General features: G+C 46.2%; 3 protein-coding genes across 4 annotated transcripts in view; 1 reads left to right on the top strand and 2 right to left on the bottom strand.

Annotated features, from left to right (window-relative positions):
* Nucleotides 1–20,933, top strand: part of WRNIP1 (WRN helicase interacting protein 1) — a 170,503-nt gene that overhangs the window by 93,394 nt on the left and 56,176 nt on the right. The gene's annotated exons all lie outside the window — the stretch shown is intronic.
* Nucleotides 520–7,044, bottom strand: LOC308593816 (serpin B6-like). Of its 2 annotated transcripts, XR_014011048.1 has the most exons (8): nucleotides 6,816–7,044; nucleotides 5,378–5,555; nucleotides 5,005–5,142; nucleotides 3,292–3,409; nucleotides 3,052–3,194; nucleotides 2,612–2,779; nucleotides 999–1,626; nucleotides 520–614 (listed from the first exon to the last, which is right to left on the bottom strand). XR_014011048.1 is itself a non-coding variant. In XM_081206551.1 (7 exons), exons 2-7 carry the CDS (start codon nucleotides 5,543–5,545, stop codon nucleotides 1,222–1,224), a joined length of 1,140 nt encoding a protein of 379 aa, XP_081062677.1. In that variant the 5' UTR covers nucleotides 5,546–5,555; nucleotides 6,816–7,044; the 3' UTR covers nucleotides 520–1,221. The 2 variants fall into 2 exon arrangements, 1 of the variants encoding a protein (XP_081062677.1); XM_081206551.1 differs by having other exon boundaries at nucleotides 520–1,626.
* LOC308593582 (uncharacterized protein) overlaps nucleotides 9,122–20,933 on the bottom strand; it is a 37,145-nt gene continuing 25,333 nt past the window's right edge. The window contains exons 17-22 of the mRNA XM_081206044.1: nucleotides 17,489–17,658; nucleotides 15,746–15,883; nucleotides 13,845–13,962; nucleotides 13,590–13,732; nucleotides 13,154–13,321; nucleotides 9,122–10,282 (exon numbers count right to left, since the gene is read on the bottom strand). Coding sequence (XP_081062170.1) covers nucleotides 9,878–10,282; nucleotides 13,154–13,321; nucleotides 13,590–13,732; nucleotides 13,845–13,962; nucleotides 15,746–15,883; nucleotides 17,489–17,658 — 1,142 coding nt within the window. The 3' untranslated portion in view covers nucleotides 9,122–9,877. The remainder of the gene's footprint in view (nucleotides 10,283–13,153; nucleotides 13,322–13,589; nucleotides 13,733–13,844; nucleotides 13,963–15,745; nucleotides 15,884–17,488; nucleotides 17,659–20,933) is intronic.

Raw genomic sequence — 20,933 nt, 5'->3', positions numbered from 1 at the left:
CAGTTAGGATTCTGACCCTGGTGATGCTGTGTTGCAACTGAGTAAGGTTAAGCATAATGGACAGTTGGTGCATAAATGCAGAGGGTGAACTTCTAATGCCTGAAATGCAAGCGAGCCGTGAGGAAACAGAGGTACCAGAATGTGCCTATCAGTGATGCAGAAGGAGAACTCAGAACACGACACTTGAAGAAAATACGTATAGGAACATTAACCATTTCTGCAGAGCAGAGACTTGACTCAATTAGAACTTGTCAAAGGACGTTCTCCAAGAAGCCTCTGGATTTTGCATGCATTTTCCATACTATCCCAACTGGTCCGGAATATATCCTCCAGTTTGGAACAGGTTCTGTCTAATTGCTCTTTCTTTGTACTAACCAGCTGGTGAGATGATGAATATATAAAATAAATAAATAGAGTGCTGTCAATTATTTTAATGCAAGTGGGCTGCACTCCGTGTCATGTGGCACAGGGAGAGAAGATAAGAGCTTTAAAAAACTACTGTTTTGCACAGTGGAAACATAATTTTCAAAACTACATTTCTTGCTTTAAAATGCATGTTTTACAGACAATGATGACTAGCATTTAGAGAAGAATTAAGAATGTGATGCTGCACACTTTTGTACAGAGACAGATTTGGGCAACAGAAGGAAGGCAGAAAAGCTTATAGAGATAATGTCTAAAACAGCATTAGGCCTCAATGTGATGCCTGTGGTATTTCAGCCTGCTCCTAAGCATTTATATTCAGATTGCCAACCTTTTTGGAACAATGAGGAAATTTGGAATTTTGAGAAACTGCTATGGGCGCCAGTCACAAAATGGCTGCCATGGGGCGTGTGGCATGACACAAAATGGCTGTTGGCAGAGGAGAGAAAGAGAAGCAAAGCTGGTGTCAACAGTAACTTGGCAGGAAGTTCTCTTATGCATTTTTTATTTTTGAGAGTGTGTTTACCATGGGAGGTACCAGTATGTTCACTGCACTGGCAACCCCATTCTATGACAAAGAGAATCTGCCAACGAAGAGGGTGCTTTTTGTTGCCTTGAAGATGAAAGGGTGGTTTGCTTCTAATTTTATGGGATGCTGAGATGACCTTATTACAACGGTGGCTGCTGAGGCAGTTGCTGCCTCAATGCCCTCTTCATTGATCTCCACAAAGGACTTGTGATACACCTCTGACAAAGCCAAGTCACTTTTCTTAGACATTCCTGAGAAGTTAGCTTGCTTCAGGGAGAGCAAAACCTACCATAGAAGAGAAGGCTTTGTGTTTTGTTGTGCCGAATGAAGAAGAGAAAGGGATGGTCGGCTGTGACACAGGGCACAATCCTAGCACGCCGCTTAGTCATTACAGCAGCAGTAGCAGCAGCAGCCTCAGTTCCCTCTTCATTTACCTCTACAAAGGATTTGTGAACAACCTCAGACAAAACCAAGTCATTGTTGGGAGACATGCTGGAGAAATCTGCCTTGCTTGGGTCAAACGCCTCAGCCATTCCCATGCTGCTCAGAACAGGCTTCAGGTCGTATTTTTCCTCCAGTTTAAATTTGGGTAGAGACAGCTGAACTTCAGTTAGGTCCATCTTCTCAGGGTTAATCCAATCCTTCAGTTTCTCATAGGTCATTTCTCTCTCCAGCTAAAATAAGACAAACACAAGGCATTCAAGGAAAAAGGAAATCCTGGCTGCATATATAAATCCTCACATTTCTTACATAAAACCATTTTCACTGGATCCACAGTGACTCAAATGACTCCATGTACATCACTTAAACAAACTTGTTTCACAATTGCACTGTCTGTCCGGGTAGAATTCCTTTCTGCTCAACTTGCTTTTATGCCTTCCATCTTTCTGAATAGGACAGAACACTGGCAGACTTAACTATGCTTATAGAAATATAACCACTATATTAAACATATATTGCTCCTTCTGGGGTAATTTATCCACCTTTGGTTCCCCCCACCCTGTACTCAGCTCTCACCTGTGGCTCCTAGAAGCTGTCAGCATGTTGAACAATGTTTATAAATTGTATACCTATATTTTAGCTGAAAGAATTAAGAAAATTCTCCAAACTATTATACAGTATAGTAATGGACCTAAAAGGTATCTAAAGCCATTTGCACATGCAGAATGCAGGCACCATATATATAGAAATGAGCAAACCAGTGATATTTTAGGGAGCAGGCTGGCAGGCAGGACCCATTATTTACATTACAGGAGCCTATACAACACAAAACACTGTTGCTATGTGTAGGTTTTATTTTATTTGTTTTTTATCTTATATTTTGGAAATGTACATCTAGGGTTTTTTCCCCTTACATTTTTTTTTTGGGGGGGGCCAAAATAGTGGGACCCTAAGCTATAGCTTGTTTAGCTTATACGTAAATTCGGCACTGACCCCAAGGAGGTCATTTCGGCGCTGCTAGCATGGTGGTTTGACTTCACCTCTGAAGGCACACTCCATTGTCTCTTGAGACAGATGCCAACAATATAATAAGTTACACTGGGCACTTGGAAGAATCACGTAGAAGTTGGAAGCTAGAATGCTCTGGTCATGTACCAACAAGGGCAATTTTTATGGGCAAGAATTTAGATGGTTTTATTCTCAGCAACAATGCCTCACCTTTTCCAGGCCTGTAGAATTATCTGCAATCTCATCAGGAAGCAGGATGATCATGCTGAGCTCGTTTTCAACATAAGGAATCTCAAGAATTTTGGTGCGAAGTTCCGATATCCATGTCATGTTGAATTTAGCTTTCTTGAACATCATCTGCACTGGTTTGCTTTCATTCTGCAAATGGAGAAGAATTTTGTTTTAAGCATATAATCTTTTCTATTGCATTGCTTGAGCTGCTCTGCACCTTGTTTACTGTTCATCCTCTGTTGTCTCTGCAAAAGAATGTCCTTAGGACATGGTGGGAAGGTAAATCCTACTTGGTCAACTGATGAAAGAAAAAAAACAGAAGGAGGGAACACTCCAAATATCACAATGTATGTAATTTAATCAAAACGATAAAGACTCTTTGCTCAGTGATGTGCTTCACATTATTTCCCACCTCATACCTTGCTAATTTTGAACGGCGTTTCCTCAGTGAGATCTTTGCGGAACTGATTTGCCCAGTTTCCCTTGAAATAGATAGCATTCACCAAGACCAGCCTTGTACTGGAGTCAATTATTCCTGGGGCGAGCAGATTTTGGATTTTACCTTGAAGAGGGATTAAAGAACATATTTTTCAGACACAAACTCATATTTTAAGAAGTAAAACTCAGACAATATGGAAGCCCAAGAATTTGCTACTCACTTGCTGTCTGTTCTTCCACCCAATTATTAATGTATTTCCTGGAATCCTCTGATGCTTTTATGAAGTCTAGTTTCTCTAGACCTGCTCGATAGAATTTCTGGCTGGAGTCTATGAATGACTTAAACAAATAAGTTTCAGAATTAAAAGCTATATATGGATCTGTATATATCATATACACACAAACTTTGATTTCATTCAGGTTTTGTCCCACAGAAAAGAGAGGGAGAGAAGGATGTTTCTTCCATTTTCAGATACCGAAAGATGTGAAACACGTATGCAGATGCTTAATTTAACTTCAGTTGATAAGAAAAAGCTCATGGCATGTGCAATAGATTCCTATCAGCCAAAACAGATAAACTGAACCTGACCCAAACAAACTTCTTTTGCTCAAGAATATACATAGCAATCCTTGTCTTATTCTTATATATGAGAGTCCTACATGAAAGGTCCATTTGCAGGATGCTAAATGCTTACCAAGATTTGCCCCTGTATCAATCCTGCTCAATGCAGGCGGATAATGAATTCCAATGTGGTGTTTTTTCTTTCCATTCCTCTATGGAGGAAAAAACGTTACGTAAGCAATACTTATTTGTCTCCAAATTTGGTTACTCTTTGGAAAGTGCCAACTACCTGTTGTATTACAGTTGTTTTTTTAATGTAATTATCCTCTTGGCTTGATCTAGGAAAAGCTCCTCTTAGTCTAACATTCTGTCCCTGGAAGCTCACAAGCATGTCATAAAATTAACACACATTTCTCTATAATGGCCTGGATTCAAAGGCCCATAAACAGATGGGGAAATGCAGCAGTGCTGGTCTGTGAACTCTTTGTGCAAACGCTGGGGGACTTTGCCTTCCAGGTCCCATGACAGATTACAACAATTTAAAATTCTGTACGTATTACATATATTAAAAAGTCACAGCAATGGCCTGGGTCCTGAAAACACATAGGCCATAGGGTAAAGAGGTGCATCTTCAGAGTGGCCGACGAGACAGTATAACACCCGTCCTGAAAGACCTACATTGGTTCCCAGTATATTTCCATGCACAAGTCAAAAGTGTTGGAGCTGACCTTTAAAGCCCTAAAAAGCCTCGGCTCTGTATAGTTGAAGGAGCGTCTCCACCCCCATTATTCAGCCCGGACGCTAAGGGCCTTCCGGTGGTTCCCTCCCTGCGAGAAGCTAAGCTACAGGGAACCAGGCAGAGGGCCTTCTTGGTAGTGGAGTCCGCCCTTTGGAATGCCCTTCCATCAGATGTCAAGGAAATAAGCAACTATATGACTTTTAGAATTTAGAAACATCTGAAGGCAGACCTGTTTAGGGAAGTTTTTAATGTTTGTAGTTTTCTTCTGTTTTAATGTTCTGCTGGGAGCTGCATAGAGTGCCTGGGGAAACCCAGCCATATGGGCAGGGTATAAATAATAAATATTATTATTATCCCAGCTAATGTCCTGGTGCCAAGTAAGGACAGGGGAAAAGAGAAAGAAATGAATCTATCCACCAAGTAGATTGGCTGGTACAACCTGCCACCTGGACTCAAGCTGATCACTGCTGCGAATTCAAATGTCCCTTTCAGTTTGATGGAAGGTTTTACTGGAAAGTACAGAAGGGATAGTGAGTGCTTAGCTGCGTTTCTGATCTGTGACAGAACACGGTTCACTATCTGAACAGAGACCACTTCCTCTTCTCTAGCATATTTGTAAACCATGTAACTTACTGAAATAAACTCATAGGATGTTTCTCCAAAGAGCCTGTTGGCTAGCCTAAGCAAGTACTTGGTGTCTGGCTTGTTGATTTCAGAAATAAGTTTCTCGTATCCCTGGTGAAACTCGACGTCGTTGGTCACAGACAGCACCTGTAAGACAATAAATGGTTAACAGATAATGTTAAGTGCAGTAATTTAAATACATTTATCTACGTACTCCTTAAAAACTGTATTAGTTGAAAAATCCATGCCTTTCAGCAAACAAGAGAGTGAAATACTGTAAATGCATATTTCAGCCTGACCTGCTACAAAGAAAAGGAAGCACCATGCATGGAGGCAAAAGTCAAGCTCCCCCCTCCCCTTAATAGTATTTATCTGGATATACCTTTGCCATTTGGGCTGCAGTGCTCCCTGCCGCACCCAGAGAGACCATCGTCAAAGCAGAAGAAATGCTCAAAGGAGAAAAAAACACGTTCGCTGTATTATCATTTTGACTTAGCTTCTTGAACAGATTGAGGGCAAAGGCACTGTTTGCTGCAGTGAGGCGGTCCATGTCTTATAACCTACGAAACAAGCACAGAGAAGACAGTCATCCAGTTTATCCGCTCGGAGGTCACTTTTACAAGAAAAAACCCAAACCTAAGCATTTGTTTTCAGATCCCACACGTATCCAAATGCATATCAACCTGTAATTCCCATGCTGGAACATTTTCATGCTCTCCAAAATGCCACCCACCCACCGTTTTCTGGTGTGGGGGAGGCTGCAGCCCACAGAGGATCCGTCAATCACATGCTACATTTCTTTAGATGAAAGCAATGGCCAGCAGACAGTAATTTGCAAAAATGCCCAGCAGACAGTAATTTGCCCTCACTTGATTTCTAAGAAGATCAGCTTTAAATTAAAAGTCTATTGCATCTTATATGCCACATTACCCCCTTTGGGACATACAGTGGTACTTCGGGTTAAGTACTTAATTCATCCCGGAGATCCGTTCTTAACCTGAAACTGTTCTTAACCTGAAGCACCACTTTAGCTAATGGAGCCTCCTGCTGCTGCCGTGCCGCCGCCGCTGCACTATTTCTGTTCTCATCCTGAAGCAAAGTTCTTAACCCGAGGTACTATTTCTGGGTTAGCGGAGTCTGTAACCTGTAGCGTATGTAACCTGAAGTGTATGTAACCCGAGATACCACTGTAAAGCATCATTTGAGAGCCTGTTGTCCCTCCCCACTGCATAATTCTAGCCTCAAAAACAGGACTATTAAAGCCTCAGGCCGCAGAATTAAGTTAGCAAGCCAACAGCTATAATAGCCTGACTTTCGCAATTAAGTCTATGTTTGATAAACCGTGTCCTGAACGGGATCAAGCTTGCATGAAGTCCTGTTTGATGCTTTTATAACTATATTGTGACTACTGGCACTAAGATGTACAAATCTTTCAAAACTCCTTCTACCAATATTAGGGCAGGCATGTCCAAAGTCTGGTTCGGGGGTTTAATTCAGCCCCTTCTGTCCTGGGGTAAAATCCAAAAAAAAAAAAAAAATGCTCAGCAACTTCAATCCTAAAAAGAAAGCTCAACAACTTTGGTAGAGAAACACAGTATGGAAAGCCGCAGCTATTAAATTTCTGCCTGTGTCGTGCAGCTGTTCAAAGGACAGAAGTGTGCACAGAAGTGCAGGTCCCACAGGTGACAACACCCTGAGACCCTCCCAGATTAATTACTTCCTCACCAAAGGAAGTCCCAGACAACATCAGGACCCACCGCATTTCCTTTAAAAGACACGCAACAGGTACAAATGGCAACCCAAAGAGAAGAGGACTGTACCGTGAGAAATGCGCGCGGCTGTTACGCACGGATCGCAGGAAGGGCTCCGGCTGCGAGCAAAGAGAGGCACCGAGTGGCGACGGGAAACCCGAGTAGGAGGTACGAAACCATCCCGTCCTGCCAGGGGAGGCGCTCCTTCCTGTGACTCAGCCCCTGACTCAGCCGCTATCCAGGAACCTAATAGGGTGGGGAGGGGAAGGAGCCGCAGCTTCGAGCCCCCAAGTTTGCGGCCGGCTTCCATTGCCACTGAGCATGTGCAGAACGGCTCGCACATGCCCAGCAGGAGGAAACGAAGCCGCTGCCCGTCTTCTTTTTCCCCATCGCCGCCTGCTTTTTCAGAAACGGAGAAGCCTCTCGGAGCAGGAAGGTGGCGCTGCGAAAGCGCAATTGCGCCCTGCTCGCGCTGGTTGTTGGCGCTGCAGAAGTAATCCCCGCAGGCTTACTCCCGAGTAAAGGCGCCTGGCTGCGCAAACCCGGGGAGCCTGACATTAATACAGACAATGCAGTTTATAGGGTAAAGCTCATATTCTTTTACTTAGTGTCGGCGTCGTTTGGATAGATCCTCTTTCTATTCGCTGATTGTTAAATGTTCGGAAGAAGTCAGAAGCCCAAGGCAGTGTAAGTTTATTCAGCATTTGTCAGTGACAACAGCTCACTCATAGGAACACAAGAACCAAACTGACTGGACAACACGATAATAATGCCGAGGATAAACTGACCGTTGACAGTTTGACAGTTGAAAGAGCATGTGCTTACTTGCCATTAGAACGCAGGTCCATAGCTGTCAGATTAGAAAATAAGGGATCAGCAGCCTCACCAGTCCAGGGGACAGTCTATGGGATATCTAACAATCCGGGATAGCAGCGGGAAACGGCGTTGGAATAAGGGAATTTCCCGCAAAAAAAGGGAAGGTTGACAGCTAAGTGTTCATCTACCAACGCTTCTGTGATTGGTTAGAATGCGCCTTGTAACATAAAATGTGTTAAACTCAATACATAACACTGATTTATTGCATTTCCTTGGTAGTGAGAGAGGTTGTGCGTGCGGGGAGCCTTGGGTTATTTTACGAACATGAATGTCTCGCAACAAATGGAATTGATCCCTAGAAAATACAACCTGAAAAAAGAGACGACGCACGTACTTCTGTAAACCAAGGAACCACTATGACCTTTGGGTGAAATCAGCTCCTTTGAGGTGTATATTCTAGATATGCAGGCTTGAATATTTCTGGCCATACTGAGTGTTGTTGTTTTTTCCCGGACATGCTGGGGGAAGGATGTGAACATCCAGTCTGATTTTTTGATGACTGCAATATTCTCCGGAAAGATTGGGTAAGCTTGTACAGTTCAGAGGAATCTCTGGGTATGTGGTGATTAATCTGTGGACTATTCCGGAGAAGTGTTGGGATTTGGGTGTCCTGCCCATAAGAGTGTGTTTATGAGGAGTGTTGAGGGAGTCCCATCTCTTCAAATGAAAGCACGGCGGGACACCATTTGATCTACTGAAAGCGACCAGAGAACAACAACTACCAGACTTTTAGAAGACATCTGAAGGCAGCCCTGTTTAGGGAAGCTTTTAATGTTTGATGTATCATAGTATTTTAATATTCTTTTGGAAGCCGCCCAGAGTGGCTGGGGAAACCCAGCCAGATGGGCGGGGTATAAATAATAAATTATTATAACCATGTGGGGAACCTGGGTTATAAACGTATTCATGCCTTCAATTTGTTGCCCAATACACACAACTACGATGCTTAAAACAAAGGTCAGACTACCTGGGTGAGATTATGATGCCCTGTTAGAACCATGTTGAGGCCTGAGAAGGAGATCCTGCTATAGTTTCTAAGACCATTGCTATTGGGAAACGAGGACGGGTACCAGTTAGGATTCTGACCCTGGTGATGCTGTGTTGCAACTGAGTAAGGTTAAGCATAACGGACAGCTGGTGCATAAATGCAGAGAGCAAACTTCTAATGCCTGAAATGCAAGCAAGCCGTGAGGAAACAGAGGTACCAGAATGTGCCTATCAGTGATGCAAAAGGAGAACTCAGATCACGACACTTGAAGAAAATACGTATAGGAACATTAACCATTTCTGAAGAGCAGAGACTTGACTCAATTAGAACTTGTCAAATGACGTTCTCCCAGAAGCCTCTGGATTTTGCATGCATTTCCCATTCTATCCCAACTGGTCCGGAATATATCCTCCAGTTTGGAACAGGTTCCGTCTAATTGCTCTTTCTTTGTACTAACCAGTTGGTGAGATGATGAATATATAAAATAAATAAACAAACAAACAAACAGGAGTGTTGTCAATTATTTTAATGCAAGTGGGCTGCACTGTTTTCACAGTGGAAACATAAGTTTCAAAACTACATTTCTTGCTTTAAAATGCATGTTTTACAGACAATAATGACCGGCATTTAGAGAAGAATTAAGAATGTGATGCTGCACACTTGTCATGTACAGAGACAGATTTGGGTAACAGAAGGAAGGCAGAAAAGCTTATATAGGTTATGTCTAAAACAGCATTAGGCCTCAATGTGATGCCTGTGGTATATCAGCCTGCTCCTAAGCATTTATACTCAGATTGCCAAACTTTTTGGACCAATGAGGAAATGTGGAATTTTGAGAAACTGCTATGGGCGCCAGTCACAAAATGGCTGCCATGGGGCGTGTGGTCTGACACAAAATGGCTGTTGGCAGAGGAGAGAAAGAAAGGCAAAGCCAGTGTCAACATTAAATTAGCAGGAAGGGCAGGAAGTTGTCTTATGCATTTTTTATTTTTGAGAGTGTGTTTACCATGGGAGGTACCAGTGGGTTCATTGCATCAGCAACCCCATTCTATGGCAAAGAGAATCTGCCAAAGAAGAGGGTGCTTGAAGATGAAAGGGTGGTTTGCTTCTAATTTTATGGGATGCTGAGATGACCTTATTACAACGGTGGCTGCTGAGGCAGCTGCTGCCTCAATGCCCTCTTCATTGATCTCCACAAAGGACTTGTGATACACCTCTGACAAAGCCAAGTCACTTTTCTTTGACATTCCTGAGAAGTTAGCTTGCTTCAGGGAGAGCAAAACCTACCATAGAAGAGAAGGCTTTGTGTTTTGTTGTGCCGAATGAGGAAGAGAAAGGGATGGTCGGCTGTGAAACTCAGCACAAAATTATAACACAGGAAATTCATAACAGGAGCAGTAGCAGCAGCAGCCTCAGTTCCCTCTTCGTTTACCTCTACAAAGGATTTGTGAACAACCTCTGACAAAACCAAGTCATTGTTGGGAGACATCTTGGAGAAATCCGCCTTGCTTGGGTCAAACGCCTCAGCCATTCCCATGCTGCTCAGAACAGGCTTCAGGTCGTATTTTTCCTCCAGTTTAAATTTGGGTAGAGACAGCTGAACTTCAGTTAGGTCCATCTTCTCAGGGTTAATCCAATCCTTGAGTTTCTCATAGGTCATTTCTTTCTCCAGCTAAAATAAGACAAATACAAGGCATTCAAGGAAAAAAGGAAATCCTGGCTGCATATATAAATCCTCACATTTCTTACATAAAACCATTTTCACTGGATCCACAGTGACTCAAATGACTCCATGTACATCACTTACCGTATTTTTCGCCCTATAGGACGCACTCCCCCCCCCCAGCTCTCCAGGCTTCAGGAAGCTATCCCCCCAGCCGCGCAAGGTCCCAGAGCGATGCCGAAGGTGCGTGCACCATCGCCATCGCTCTCTGACCTGTTCTGGGGGCTGGGGAAACTCCGGCTTCCCCCACCCCCAGCCCCGCAAGCTCTGGGAGTGATGGCGAAGGTGCGCTCACCTTCGCCAGCGCTCTCCGACCTGCTCTGGGGACTGGGGGCGGGGGAAGCTCGGGCTTCCACCACCCCCAGCCCCTGCAAGCTCCGGGAGCAATGGCAAAGGTGAGCGCACCTTCGCCATCACTCCCAGAGCTTGCGGGGCTGGGGGTGGGGGAAGCCGGAGTTTCCTCCGTCCCCAGCCCCGCGAACGGGTCGGAGAGCGATGCCGAAGGTGCGCGCACGTTCGCCATTGCTCTCGGAGCTTGCGCGGCTGGGGGCGGGGGGAGCCGGAGTTTTCCCCGTCCCCAGCCCGGCGAACGGGTCGGAGAGCGATGCCGAAGGTGCGCGCACCTTCGCCATCGCTCTGGGACTTTGCGCGGCTCGACCTCCCCCACCCCCAGCTTGGGCTTCCCCCACCCCCAGCCCCGCAAGCTCTGGGAGTGATGGCGAAGGTGCGCTCACCTTCGCCAGCACTCTCGGACCTGCTCTGGGGACTGGGGGAAGCCCAAGCTGGGGGTGGGGGAGGTCGAGCCGCGCAAAGTCCCAGAGCGATGGCGAAGGTGCGCGCACCATCGCCATCGCTCTCCGACCCGTTCGCCGTGCTGGGGACGGGGAAAACTCCGGCTCCCCCCGCCCCCAGCCGCGCAAGCTCCGAGAGCGATGGCGAACGTGCGCGCACCATCGCCATCGCTCTCTGACCTGTTCTGGGGGCTGCGGTCGGGGGAAGCTCCGGCTTCCCCCGCCCCCAGCCGCGCAAGCTCCGAGAGCGATGGCGAACGTGCGCGCACCTTCGCCAGTGCTCTCCGACCTGCTCTGGGGACTGGGGGCGGGGGAAGCTCGGGCTTCCACCACCCCCAGCCCCTGCAAGCTCCGGGAGCAATGGCAAAGGTGAGCGCACCTTCGCCATCACTCCCAGAGCTTGCGGGGCTGGGGGTGGGGGAAGCCGGAGTTTCCTCCGTCCCCAGCCCCGCGAACGGGTCGGAGAGCGATGCCGAAGGTGCGCGCACGTTCGCCATCGCTCTCGGAGCTTGCGCGGCTGGGGGCGGGGGAAGCCGGAGCTTCCCCCGACCGCAGCCCCCAGAACAGGTCAGAGAGCGATGGCGATGGTGCGCGCACGTTCGCCATCGCTCTCGGAGCTTGCGCGGCTGGGGGCGGGGGGAGCCGGAGTTTTCCCCGTCCCCAGCCCGGCGAACGGGTCGGAGAGCGATGCCGAAGGTGCGCGCACCTTCGCCATCGCTCTGGGACTTTGCGCGGCTCAACCTCCCCCACCCCCAGCTTGGGCTTCCCCCACCCCCAGCCCCGCAAGCTCTGGGAGTGATGGCGAAGGTGCGCTCACCTTCGCCAGCACTCTCGGACCTGCTCTGGGGACTGGGGAAGCTCCGGCTCCCCCCGCCCCCAGCCGCGCAAGGTCCCAGAGTGATGCCGAAGGTGCGAGCACCTTCGCCATCGCTCTCCAACCCGTTCGGGGGGCTGGGGTCGGGGGAAGCTCCAGCTCCCCCCGCCCCCAGCCGCGCAAGGTCCCAGAGCGATGCCGGTGCGCTCACCTTTGGCATCGCTCTGGCTCCCATTCTGGGGGCTGGGGTCGGGGGAAGCTCGGGCTTCTCCCGCCCCAGCCCTGCGCCTGGGGGGGGGGAAATAATTTTTTTCCCTTTATTCCCCCCCCAAAAAATCTAGGTGCATCCTATGGGCCGGTGCGTCCTATAGGGCGAAAAATACGGTAAACTTGTTTTACAATTGCCCTGTCTGTCCGGGTAGAATTCCTTTCTGCTCAACTTGCTTTTATGCCTTCCATCTTTCTGAATAAGACAGAACACTGGCAGACTTAACTATGCTTATAGAAATATAAACAGCTATATTGCTCCTTCTGGGGTAATTTATCCACCTTTGGTTCCCCCACCCTGTACTCGGCTCTCACCTGTGTCTCCTAGAAGCTGTCAGCATGTTGAACAATGTTTATAAATTGTATACCTATATTTTAGCTGAAAGAATGAAGGAAATTCTCCAGTATAGTAATTTATGGACCTAAAAGGTATCTAAAGCTATTTGCACATGCAGAATGCAGGCACCACATACATAGAAATGAGCAAACCAGTGATATTTTAGGGAGCAGGCTGGCAGGCGGGACGCATTACTTACATTATAGGAGCCTATACAACACAAAACACTGTTGCTATGTGTAGGTTTTATTTTATTTGTTTTTTATCTTATATTTTGGAAAAGTACATCTAGGTTTTTTTCCCCTTACATATTTGGGGGGGGGGGCCCCCAAAATAGTGGGACCCTAAGCTACAGCTTGTTTAGCTTATACGTAAATTCGGCACTGACCCCAAGGAGGTCATTTCGGCGCTGCTAGCATGGTGGTTTGACTTCACCTCTGAAGGCACACTCCATTGTCTCTCAAGACAGACAGATGCCAACAATATAATAAGTTACACTGGGCACTTGGAAGAATCACTTAGAAGTTGGAAGCTAGAATGCTCTCGTCATACAAGGGCAATTTTTACGGGCAAGAATTTAGATGGTTTTATTCTTATCAAAAATGCCTCACCTTTTCCAGGCCTGTAGAATTATCTGCAATCTCATCAGGAAGCAGGATGATCATGCTGAGCTCGTTATCAACATAAGGAATCTCAAGAATTTGGGTGCGAAGTTCCGATATGTATGTCATGTTGAATTTAGCTTCCTTGAACATCATCTGCACCGGTTTGCTTTCATTCTGCAAACGGAGAAGAATTTCGTTTTAAGCATGTAATCTTTTCTATTGCATTGCTTGAGCTGCTCTGCACCTTGTGTACTGTTCATCCTCTGTTATCTCTGCAAAAGAATGTCCTTAGGACATGGTGGGAAGGGAAATCCCAACTGGTCAACTGATGAAAGAAAAAAACAGAAGGAGGGAACACTCCAAATATCAGAATGTGTGTATGTAATCAAAATGATAAAGACTGTGCTCAGTGATGTTCTTCACATTATTTCCCACCTCATACCTTGCTAACTTTGAACGGCCTTTCCTCAGTGTCATCTTTGAGGAACTGATTTGCCCAGTTTCCCTTGAAATAGATAGCATTCACCAAGACCAGCCTTGTACTGGAGTCAATTAGTCCTGGGGTGAGCAGATTTTGGATTTTACCTTGAAGAGGGATTAAAGAGCTGTTTTAATAAGTACATATTTTTTAGACACAAACTCATATTTTAAGAACTAAACCTCAGACAATATGGAAGCCCAAGAATTTGCTACTCACTTGCTGTCTGTTCTTCCACCCAATTATTAATGTATTTTCTGGAATCCTCTGATGCTTTAATGAAGTCTAGTTTCTCTAGACCTGCTCGATAGAATTTCTGGCTGGAGTCTATGAATGACTTAAACAAATATGTTTCAGAATTAAAAGCTATATATGGATCTGTATATATCATATACAAACAAACTTTGATTTCATTCAGGTTTTGTCCCACAGAAAAGAGAGGGAGAGAAGGATGTTTCTTCCATTTTCAGATACCGAAAGATGTGAAACACGTATGCAGATGCTTAATTTAACTTCAGTTGATAAGAAAAAGGTCATGGCATGTGCAATAGATTCCTATCAGCCAAAACAGATGGACTGAACCGGACCCAAACAAACTTCTTTTGCTCAAGAATACACATAGCAATCATTGTCTTATTCTTATACAGTGGTACCTCGGGTTACATACGCTTCAGGTTACATACGCTTCAGGTTACACACTCTGCTAACCCAGAAATAGTGCTTCAGGTTAAGAACTTTGCTTCAGGTTGAGAACAGAAATCGTGCTCCGGCAGCACGGCAGCAGTAAGAGTCCCCACTAGCTAAAGTAGTACCTCATGTTAAGAACAGTTTCAGGTTAAGAATGGACCTCCGGAACGAATTAAGTACTTAACCCGAGGTACCACTGTATATGAGAGTCCTACATGAAAGGTCTGTATGCAGGATGCTAAATGCTTACCAATATTTGCCCCGTATCAATCCTGCTCAATGCAGGCGGATAATGAATTCCAATGTGGTATTTTCTCTTTCTGTTTCTCTATGGAGTAAAACTGTTATTTAAGCAATACTTATTCGTCCCCAAATTTGGTAAGTCTTTGGAAAGTGCCGACTACCTGCTATATTACAGTTGTTCTTTTAAAAATGTACAGTGGTACCTCGGGTTATGTACTTAATTCATTCCGGAGGTCCGTTCTTAACCTGAAACTGTTCTTAACCTGAAGCATCACTTTAGTTAATGGGGCCTCCTGCTGCCGCTGCGCCACCGCATCTACCTGTTGTATTACAGTTGTTTTTTAAATGTAATTATCCTCTTGGCTTGATCTAGCAAAAGCTCCACTTAGTCTACCGTTCTGTCCCTGGAAGTTCACAAGCATGTCATAAATGTAACACACAGTGGGAAATGCAGTAGTGCTGGTCTGTGAACTCCCGTGCAAATGCTAAGGGAAATTGCCTTCCAGTGCAATGCCATCATTTACACAATATAAAAAAAAATGCGAATGAGAGAAGGAGAGAAGCACAGGCTGCAGATAGTCAAGAGCTCAGAAAATGTAGTCGCATTCCCTCCCATTTCCTGAGTACTTCATTCTGCTTCTTGCTGGGGAAGCAAGTCACCAAAATGGAGAGCACTCTGATCTGCTGCTCACTGCCTCTGAAGCTTCTGTCAACAATGGTTTTGGGGGTTGGCAGACCTCTGTAAAAGGCTGGGCAGGCTAGACCAAATTCATGAGCCAACATGCTAGAAACAAAAGGGTGCTTTGGGATCCAACATCCCATAAGCAGTCTCTTTTCCCAAACAAAGAATGTTATGATCCAGCATTAGCTACCCTGCAGTTTTGGAGCTTTACAAGAGCAGCTTACAAAAAGCATCCAGTGCGAGTGGTGCCAAGTAAGGACAGGGGGAAAGAGAAAGAAATGAATCTATCCACCAAGTAGATTGGCTGGTACAACCTGCCACCTGGACTCAAGCTGATCACTGCTGCGAATTCAAATGTCCCTTTCAGTTTGATGGAAGGTTTTACTGGAAAGTACAGAAGGGATAGTGTGTGCTTAGCTGCGTTTCTGATCTGCGACAGAACACGGTTCACTATCTGAACAGAGACCACTTCCTGTTCTCTAGCATATTTGTAAACCATGTAACTTACTGAAATAAACTCATAGGATGTTTCTCCAAAGAGCCTGTTGGCTAGCCTAAGCAAGTACTTGGTGTCTGGCTTGTTGATTTCAGAAATAAGTTTCTCGTATCCCTGGTGAAACTCGACGTCGTTGGTCACAGACAGCACCTGTAAGATGATAAATGGTTAACAGATAATGTTAAGTAATTTAAATACAGACATTAATAATAATAATAATAATAATAATAATAATAATAATAATAATAATAATATATTATTTATACCCCGCCCATCTGGCTGGGCCTCCCCAGCCACTCTGGGCGGCTTCCATAAAAACCAAAAATACAATAAAATATCACACGTTAAAAACTTCCCTGAACAGGGCTGCCTTAAGATGTCTCCTGAATGTCAGGTGGTTGTTTATCGCTTTGACATCTGCTGGAAGGGCGTTCCACAGGGCGGGCGCCACTACCGAGAAGGCCCTCTGCCTGGTTCCCTGTAGCTTTGCTTCTCGCAATGAGGGAACCGCCAGAAGGCCCTCGGCGCTGGACCTCAGCGTCCGGGCAGAATGATGGGGGTGGAGACGCTCCTTCAGATATACTGGACCGAGGCCGTTTAGGGCTTTAAAGGTCAGCACCAACACTTTGAATTGTGCTCGGAAACGTACTGGGAGCCAATGCAGGTCTTTCAAGACCGGTGTTATATGGTCTCGGCGGCCACTCCCAGTCACCGGTCTAGCTGCTGCATTCTGGATTAATTGCAGTTTCCGGGTCATCTTCAAAGGTAGCCCCACGTAGAGTGCATTGCAGTAGTCCAAGCGGGAGATAACCAGAGCATGCACCACTCTGGCGAGACAGTCCGCAGGCAGATAGGGTCTCAGCCTACGTACCAGATGGAGCTGGTAAACAGCTGCCCTGGACGCAGATTTGACCTGTGCCTCCATGGACAGCTGTGAGTCCAAAATGACTCCCAGGCTGCGCACCTGGTCCTTCAGGGGCACAGTTACCCCATTCAGGACCAGGGAATCCTCTACACCTGCCCGCCTCCTGTCCCCCAAAAACAGTACTTCTGTCTTGTCAGGATTCAACCTCAATCTGTTAGCCGCCATCCATCCTCCAACCGCCTCCACGTAATCCTAAAAAACATGTTATCAGTTGAAAATCCACGTCTTTTGGCAAACAAGAGAGTGAAAGGTCAGCAGTTCGAATCCCTGTGACTGGGTGAGCTCCTGTTGCTCGGTCCCTGCTCCTGCCAACCTAGCAGTTCAAAAGCACGTCAAAGTGCAAGTAGATAAATAGGTACCGCTCCGGCGGGAAGGTAAACGGCATTTCCATGTGCTGCTCTGGTTCGCCAGAAGCGGCTTAGTCACGCTGGCCACATGAGCCGGAAGCTGTACGTTGGCTCCCTCAGCCAGTAAAGCAAGATGAGCACCGCAACCCCAGAGTTGTTTGTCCGCAGATAGTTTTTCCAGGTCATGTGGCCAGCATGACTAAGCCACTTCTGGTGAAACCAGCAGAGCGCACGGAAACGCTGTTTACCTTCCTGCCGGAGTGGTACCTATTTATTTACTTGCATTTTGACGTGCTTTGGAACAGCTAGGTGGGCAGGAGCAGGGACCGCGCAACGGGAGTTCACTAGTAGCCTTAAGGGCCCGCTAATAAATGCATATTTCAGCCTGACCTGCTGCAAAGAAAAGGATGCACCATGCATGCCTCATTTAAGAGTCAAAAGTCAAGCTCCCCCATCCCCTTAATAGTATTTATCTGGATATACCTTTGCCATTTGGGCTGCAGTGTTCCCTGCCGCCCCCAGAGAGAGCATCGTCAAAGCAGCAGAAATGCTCAAAGGAGAAAAAAACATGTTCGCTGTATTATCATTTTGACTTAGCTTCTTGAACAGATTGAGGGCAAAGGCACTGTTTGCTGCAGTGAGGCGGTCCATGTCTTATAACCTACGAAACAAGCACAGAGAAGACAGTCATCCAGTTTGTCCGCTCGGAGGTCACTTTTACAGAAAAAAACCCAAACCTAAGCATTTGTTTTCAGATCCCACACGTGTGTCCTAAGGGCATATCAACCTGCATATCAACCAAGCTGGAACATAAAAACCCACTGCTTCCATGCTATGCAGATGATTAGATTTTTCAGTGCAAACCCAACAAACACCAATAAAGAACAGGAACCAGTGTCAGTTTTATCTCTCCCCCCCCCCTTGCAAAGCTCCTGTGCGCTAACAGCTGAGTGCAGCAGGCAGAAATCCTGCAGGTGAAGACTTTCCCAGTAGAGAAACACAGTATGGAAAGGCGCAGCTATTAAATTTCTGCCTGTGTCATGCAGCTGTTCAAAGGACAGAAGTGTACACCGAAGTGCAGGTCCCACAGGTGACAACACCCTGAGACCCTCCCAGATTACTTACTTCCTCAACAAAGGAAGTCCCAGACGCTGATGCCAAGCAATCCACCTGACTTACTCTCTGCAAACCAGTAAGCAACGACTTAAGTTGGTAGTTACCACTGACATGTTTTTTTTTTTTACCGCATCATGAACTTCAGAAAAAAAGAAACCGCTTCATCAGTTATGGCACAAACTTTTTTGCAGGCGTATATGATGCAATGGACTCTTTTAAGACCCTGGACGTTTTTTGTGCAAAATGATGCTGGCAGCCTTTAAGGCGCTCCTAGAACATTCGTTGCGCGCAAGCCACTCGTAATACGCCTACCTTTCTGGAAGTTAGAATCAGATATTGATTTTCTTCCTCGGCTTACCAAAAGCAGTCCAAGACGAGGCAGCTTTTAACCACACACACACACAACATCAGGAACCCCCCCTTCTTTTAAAGGACACGCAACGGTGCAATTGGCACCCCAAAGAGAAGAGGACTGTACCGGGAGGAATGGGCGCGGCTGTTACGCACGGGTCGCAGGAAGGGCTCCGGCTGCGAGCAAAGAGAGGCACCGAGTGGCGACGGGAAACCAGAGAAGGGGAAACGAAACCATCCCGTCCTGTCAGGGGAGGCGCTCCTTCCTGTGACTCAGCCCCTGACTCAGCCGCTATCCAGGAACCTAATAGGGTGGGGAGGGGAAGGAGCCGCAGCTTCGAGCCCCCAAGTTTGCGGCCGGCTTCCATTGCCACTGAGCATGTGCAGATCGGCTCGCACAGGTCCAGGAGGAGGAAACGAAGCCGCTGCCCGTTGCCTTTGAGAGCGGCACGCCTTTTTCCCCATCGCCGCCTGCTTTTTCAGAAACGGAGAAGCCCCTCGGAGCAGGAAGGTGGCGCTGCGAAAGCGCAATTGCGCCCTGCTCGCGCTGGTTGTTGGCGCTGCAGAAGTAATCCCCGCAGGCTTATTCCCGAGTAAGGGCGCCTGGCTGCGCAAACCCGGGGAGCCTGACATTAATACAGACAATGCAGTTTATAGGGTAAAGCTCATATTCTTTTACTTAGTGTCAGCGTGGCTTGGGTAGATGATCTTTCTATTCGCTGATCGTTAAATGTTCGGAAAAAGTCAGAAGCCCAAGGCAGTGTAAGTTTATTCAGCATTTGTCAGTGACAACAGCTCACTCATAGGAACACAAGAACCAAACTGACTGGACAACACGATAATAATCCCCAGCATCGTTGACAGTTGACAGTTCAAAGAGCATGCGCTTACTGTGGTACCTCTGGATGCGAACGGGATCCGTTCCGGAGCCCCGTTCGCATCCAGAAGCGAACCCGATTCGCCGCTTCCGCGCATGCGTGTGACGTCATTTTGACCATCTGCGCATGCGTGAGCGGCGAAACCCGGAAGTAACATGCTTGTTACTTCCAGGTCACCGCAGCTCGCAACCCGAAAATACTTATCCCGAAGGTACTTCAACCCGAGGTATGACTGTACTTGCCATTAGAATGTTAGTCTACCAACACTTCTATGATTGGTTAGAACGCGCTTTGAAACATAAAATGTGTTAAGCCCAATACATAACACTGATTTATTGTATTTCCTTGGTGGTGAGAGAGGTTGTGTGTGCGGGGAGCTAGGGTTATTCTACGAACACGAATGTCTCCCAACAAATGGAATTGATCCCTAGAAAATACAACCTGAAAAAAGAGGCGACGCACGTACTTCTGTAAACCAAGGAACCACTATGACCTTTGGGTGAAATCAGCTCCTTTGAGGTGTATATTCTAGATATGCAGGCTTGAATTCTTTTGGCCATATTGAGTGTTGAAATATCTTTTTCCCGGACATGCTGGGTGAAGGATGTGAACACCCAGTCTGATTTTTTGATGACTGCAGTATTCTCCGGAAAGATTGGGTAAGCTTGTACAGTTCAGAGGAATCTCTGGGTATGTGGTGATTAATCTGTGGACTATTCTGGAGAAGTGTTGGGATTTGGGTGTCCTGCCCATAAGAGTGTGTTTATGAGGAGTGTTGAAGGAGTCCCATCTCTTCAAATGAAAGCACGGCGGGACACCATTTGATCTACTGAAAGCGACCAGAGAACAACAACTACCAGACTTTTAGAAGACATCTGAAGGCAGCCCTGTTTAGGGAAGCTTTTAATGTTTGATGTATCATAGTATTTTAATATTCTTTTGGAAGCCGCCCAGAGTGGCTGGGGAAACCCAGCCAGATGGGCGGGGTATAAATAATAAATTATTATTATTATTATTATAACCATGTGGGGAACCTGGGTAATAAACGTATTCATGCCTTCAATTTGTTGCCCAATACACACAACTACGATGCTTAAAACAAAGGTCAGACTACCTGGGTGAGATTATGATGCCCTGTTAGAACCATGTTGAGGCCTGAGAAGGAGATCCTGCTATAGTTTCTAAGACCATTGCTATTGGGAAACGAGGACGGGTACCAGTTAGGATTCTGACCCTGGTGATGCTGTGTTGCAACTGAGTAAGGTTAAGCATAATGGACAGTTGGTGCATAAATGCAGAGGGCAAACCTCTAATGCCTGAAATGCAAGCAAGCCGTGAGGAATCAGAAGTACCAGAATGTGCCTATCAGTGATGCAGAAGGAGAACTCAGATCACGACACTTGAAGAAAATACAAATTTCTTGAGACTCGAGTCAATTACAACTTGCCAAAGGACTTTCTCCCACAAGCTTCTGGATTTTGCATGCATTCTCAAGTGCAGCATAGTGTCTCAACTGGTCTGTAATATATCCTCCAGTTTGGAACATGTTCCATCTAATTGCTCTAGCTTTCTACTAATCAGCT

This window comes from Podarcis bocagei, assembly GCF_964188305.1.
Source record: "Podarcis bocagei genome assembly, chromosome: 8".
NCBI classification, from domain to species: Eukaryota; Metazoa; Chordata; class Lepidosauria; order Squamata; family Lacertidae; genus Podarcis; species Podarcis bocagei.
Note: the sequence above shows the minus strand (reverse complement) of the source record. Positions and strands in the feature narration are given on the sequence as shown.

Coding starts and splice junctions, on each gene's coding strand:
- LOC308593816 (XM_081206551.1), bottom strand. CDS start 5,545: ATGGACCGCCTCACTGCAGCAAACAGTGCCTTTGCCCTCAATCTGTTC. Junction 2,780..3,051: donor CGCCGTTCAAAATTAGCAAG/GTATGAGGTGGG, acceptor CTCCATTTGCAG/AATGAAAGCAAACCAGTGCA. Junction 1,627..2,611: donor ATTCTACAGGCCTGGAAAAG/GTGAGGCATTGT, acceptor GTCTTATTTTAG/CTGGAGAGAGAAATGACCTA.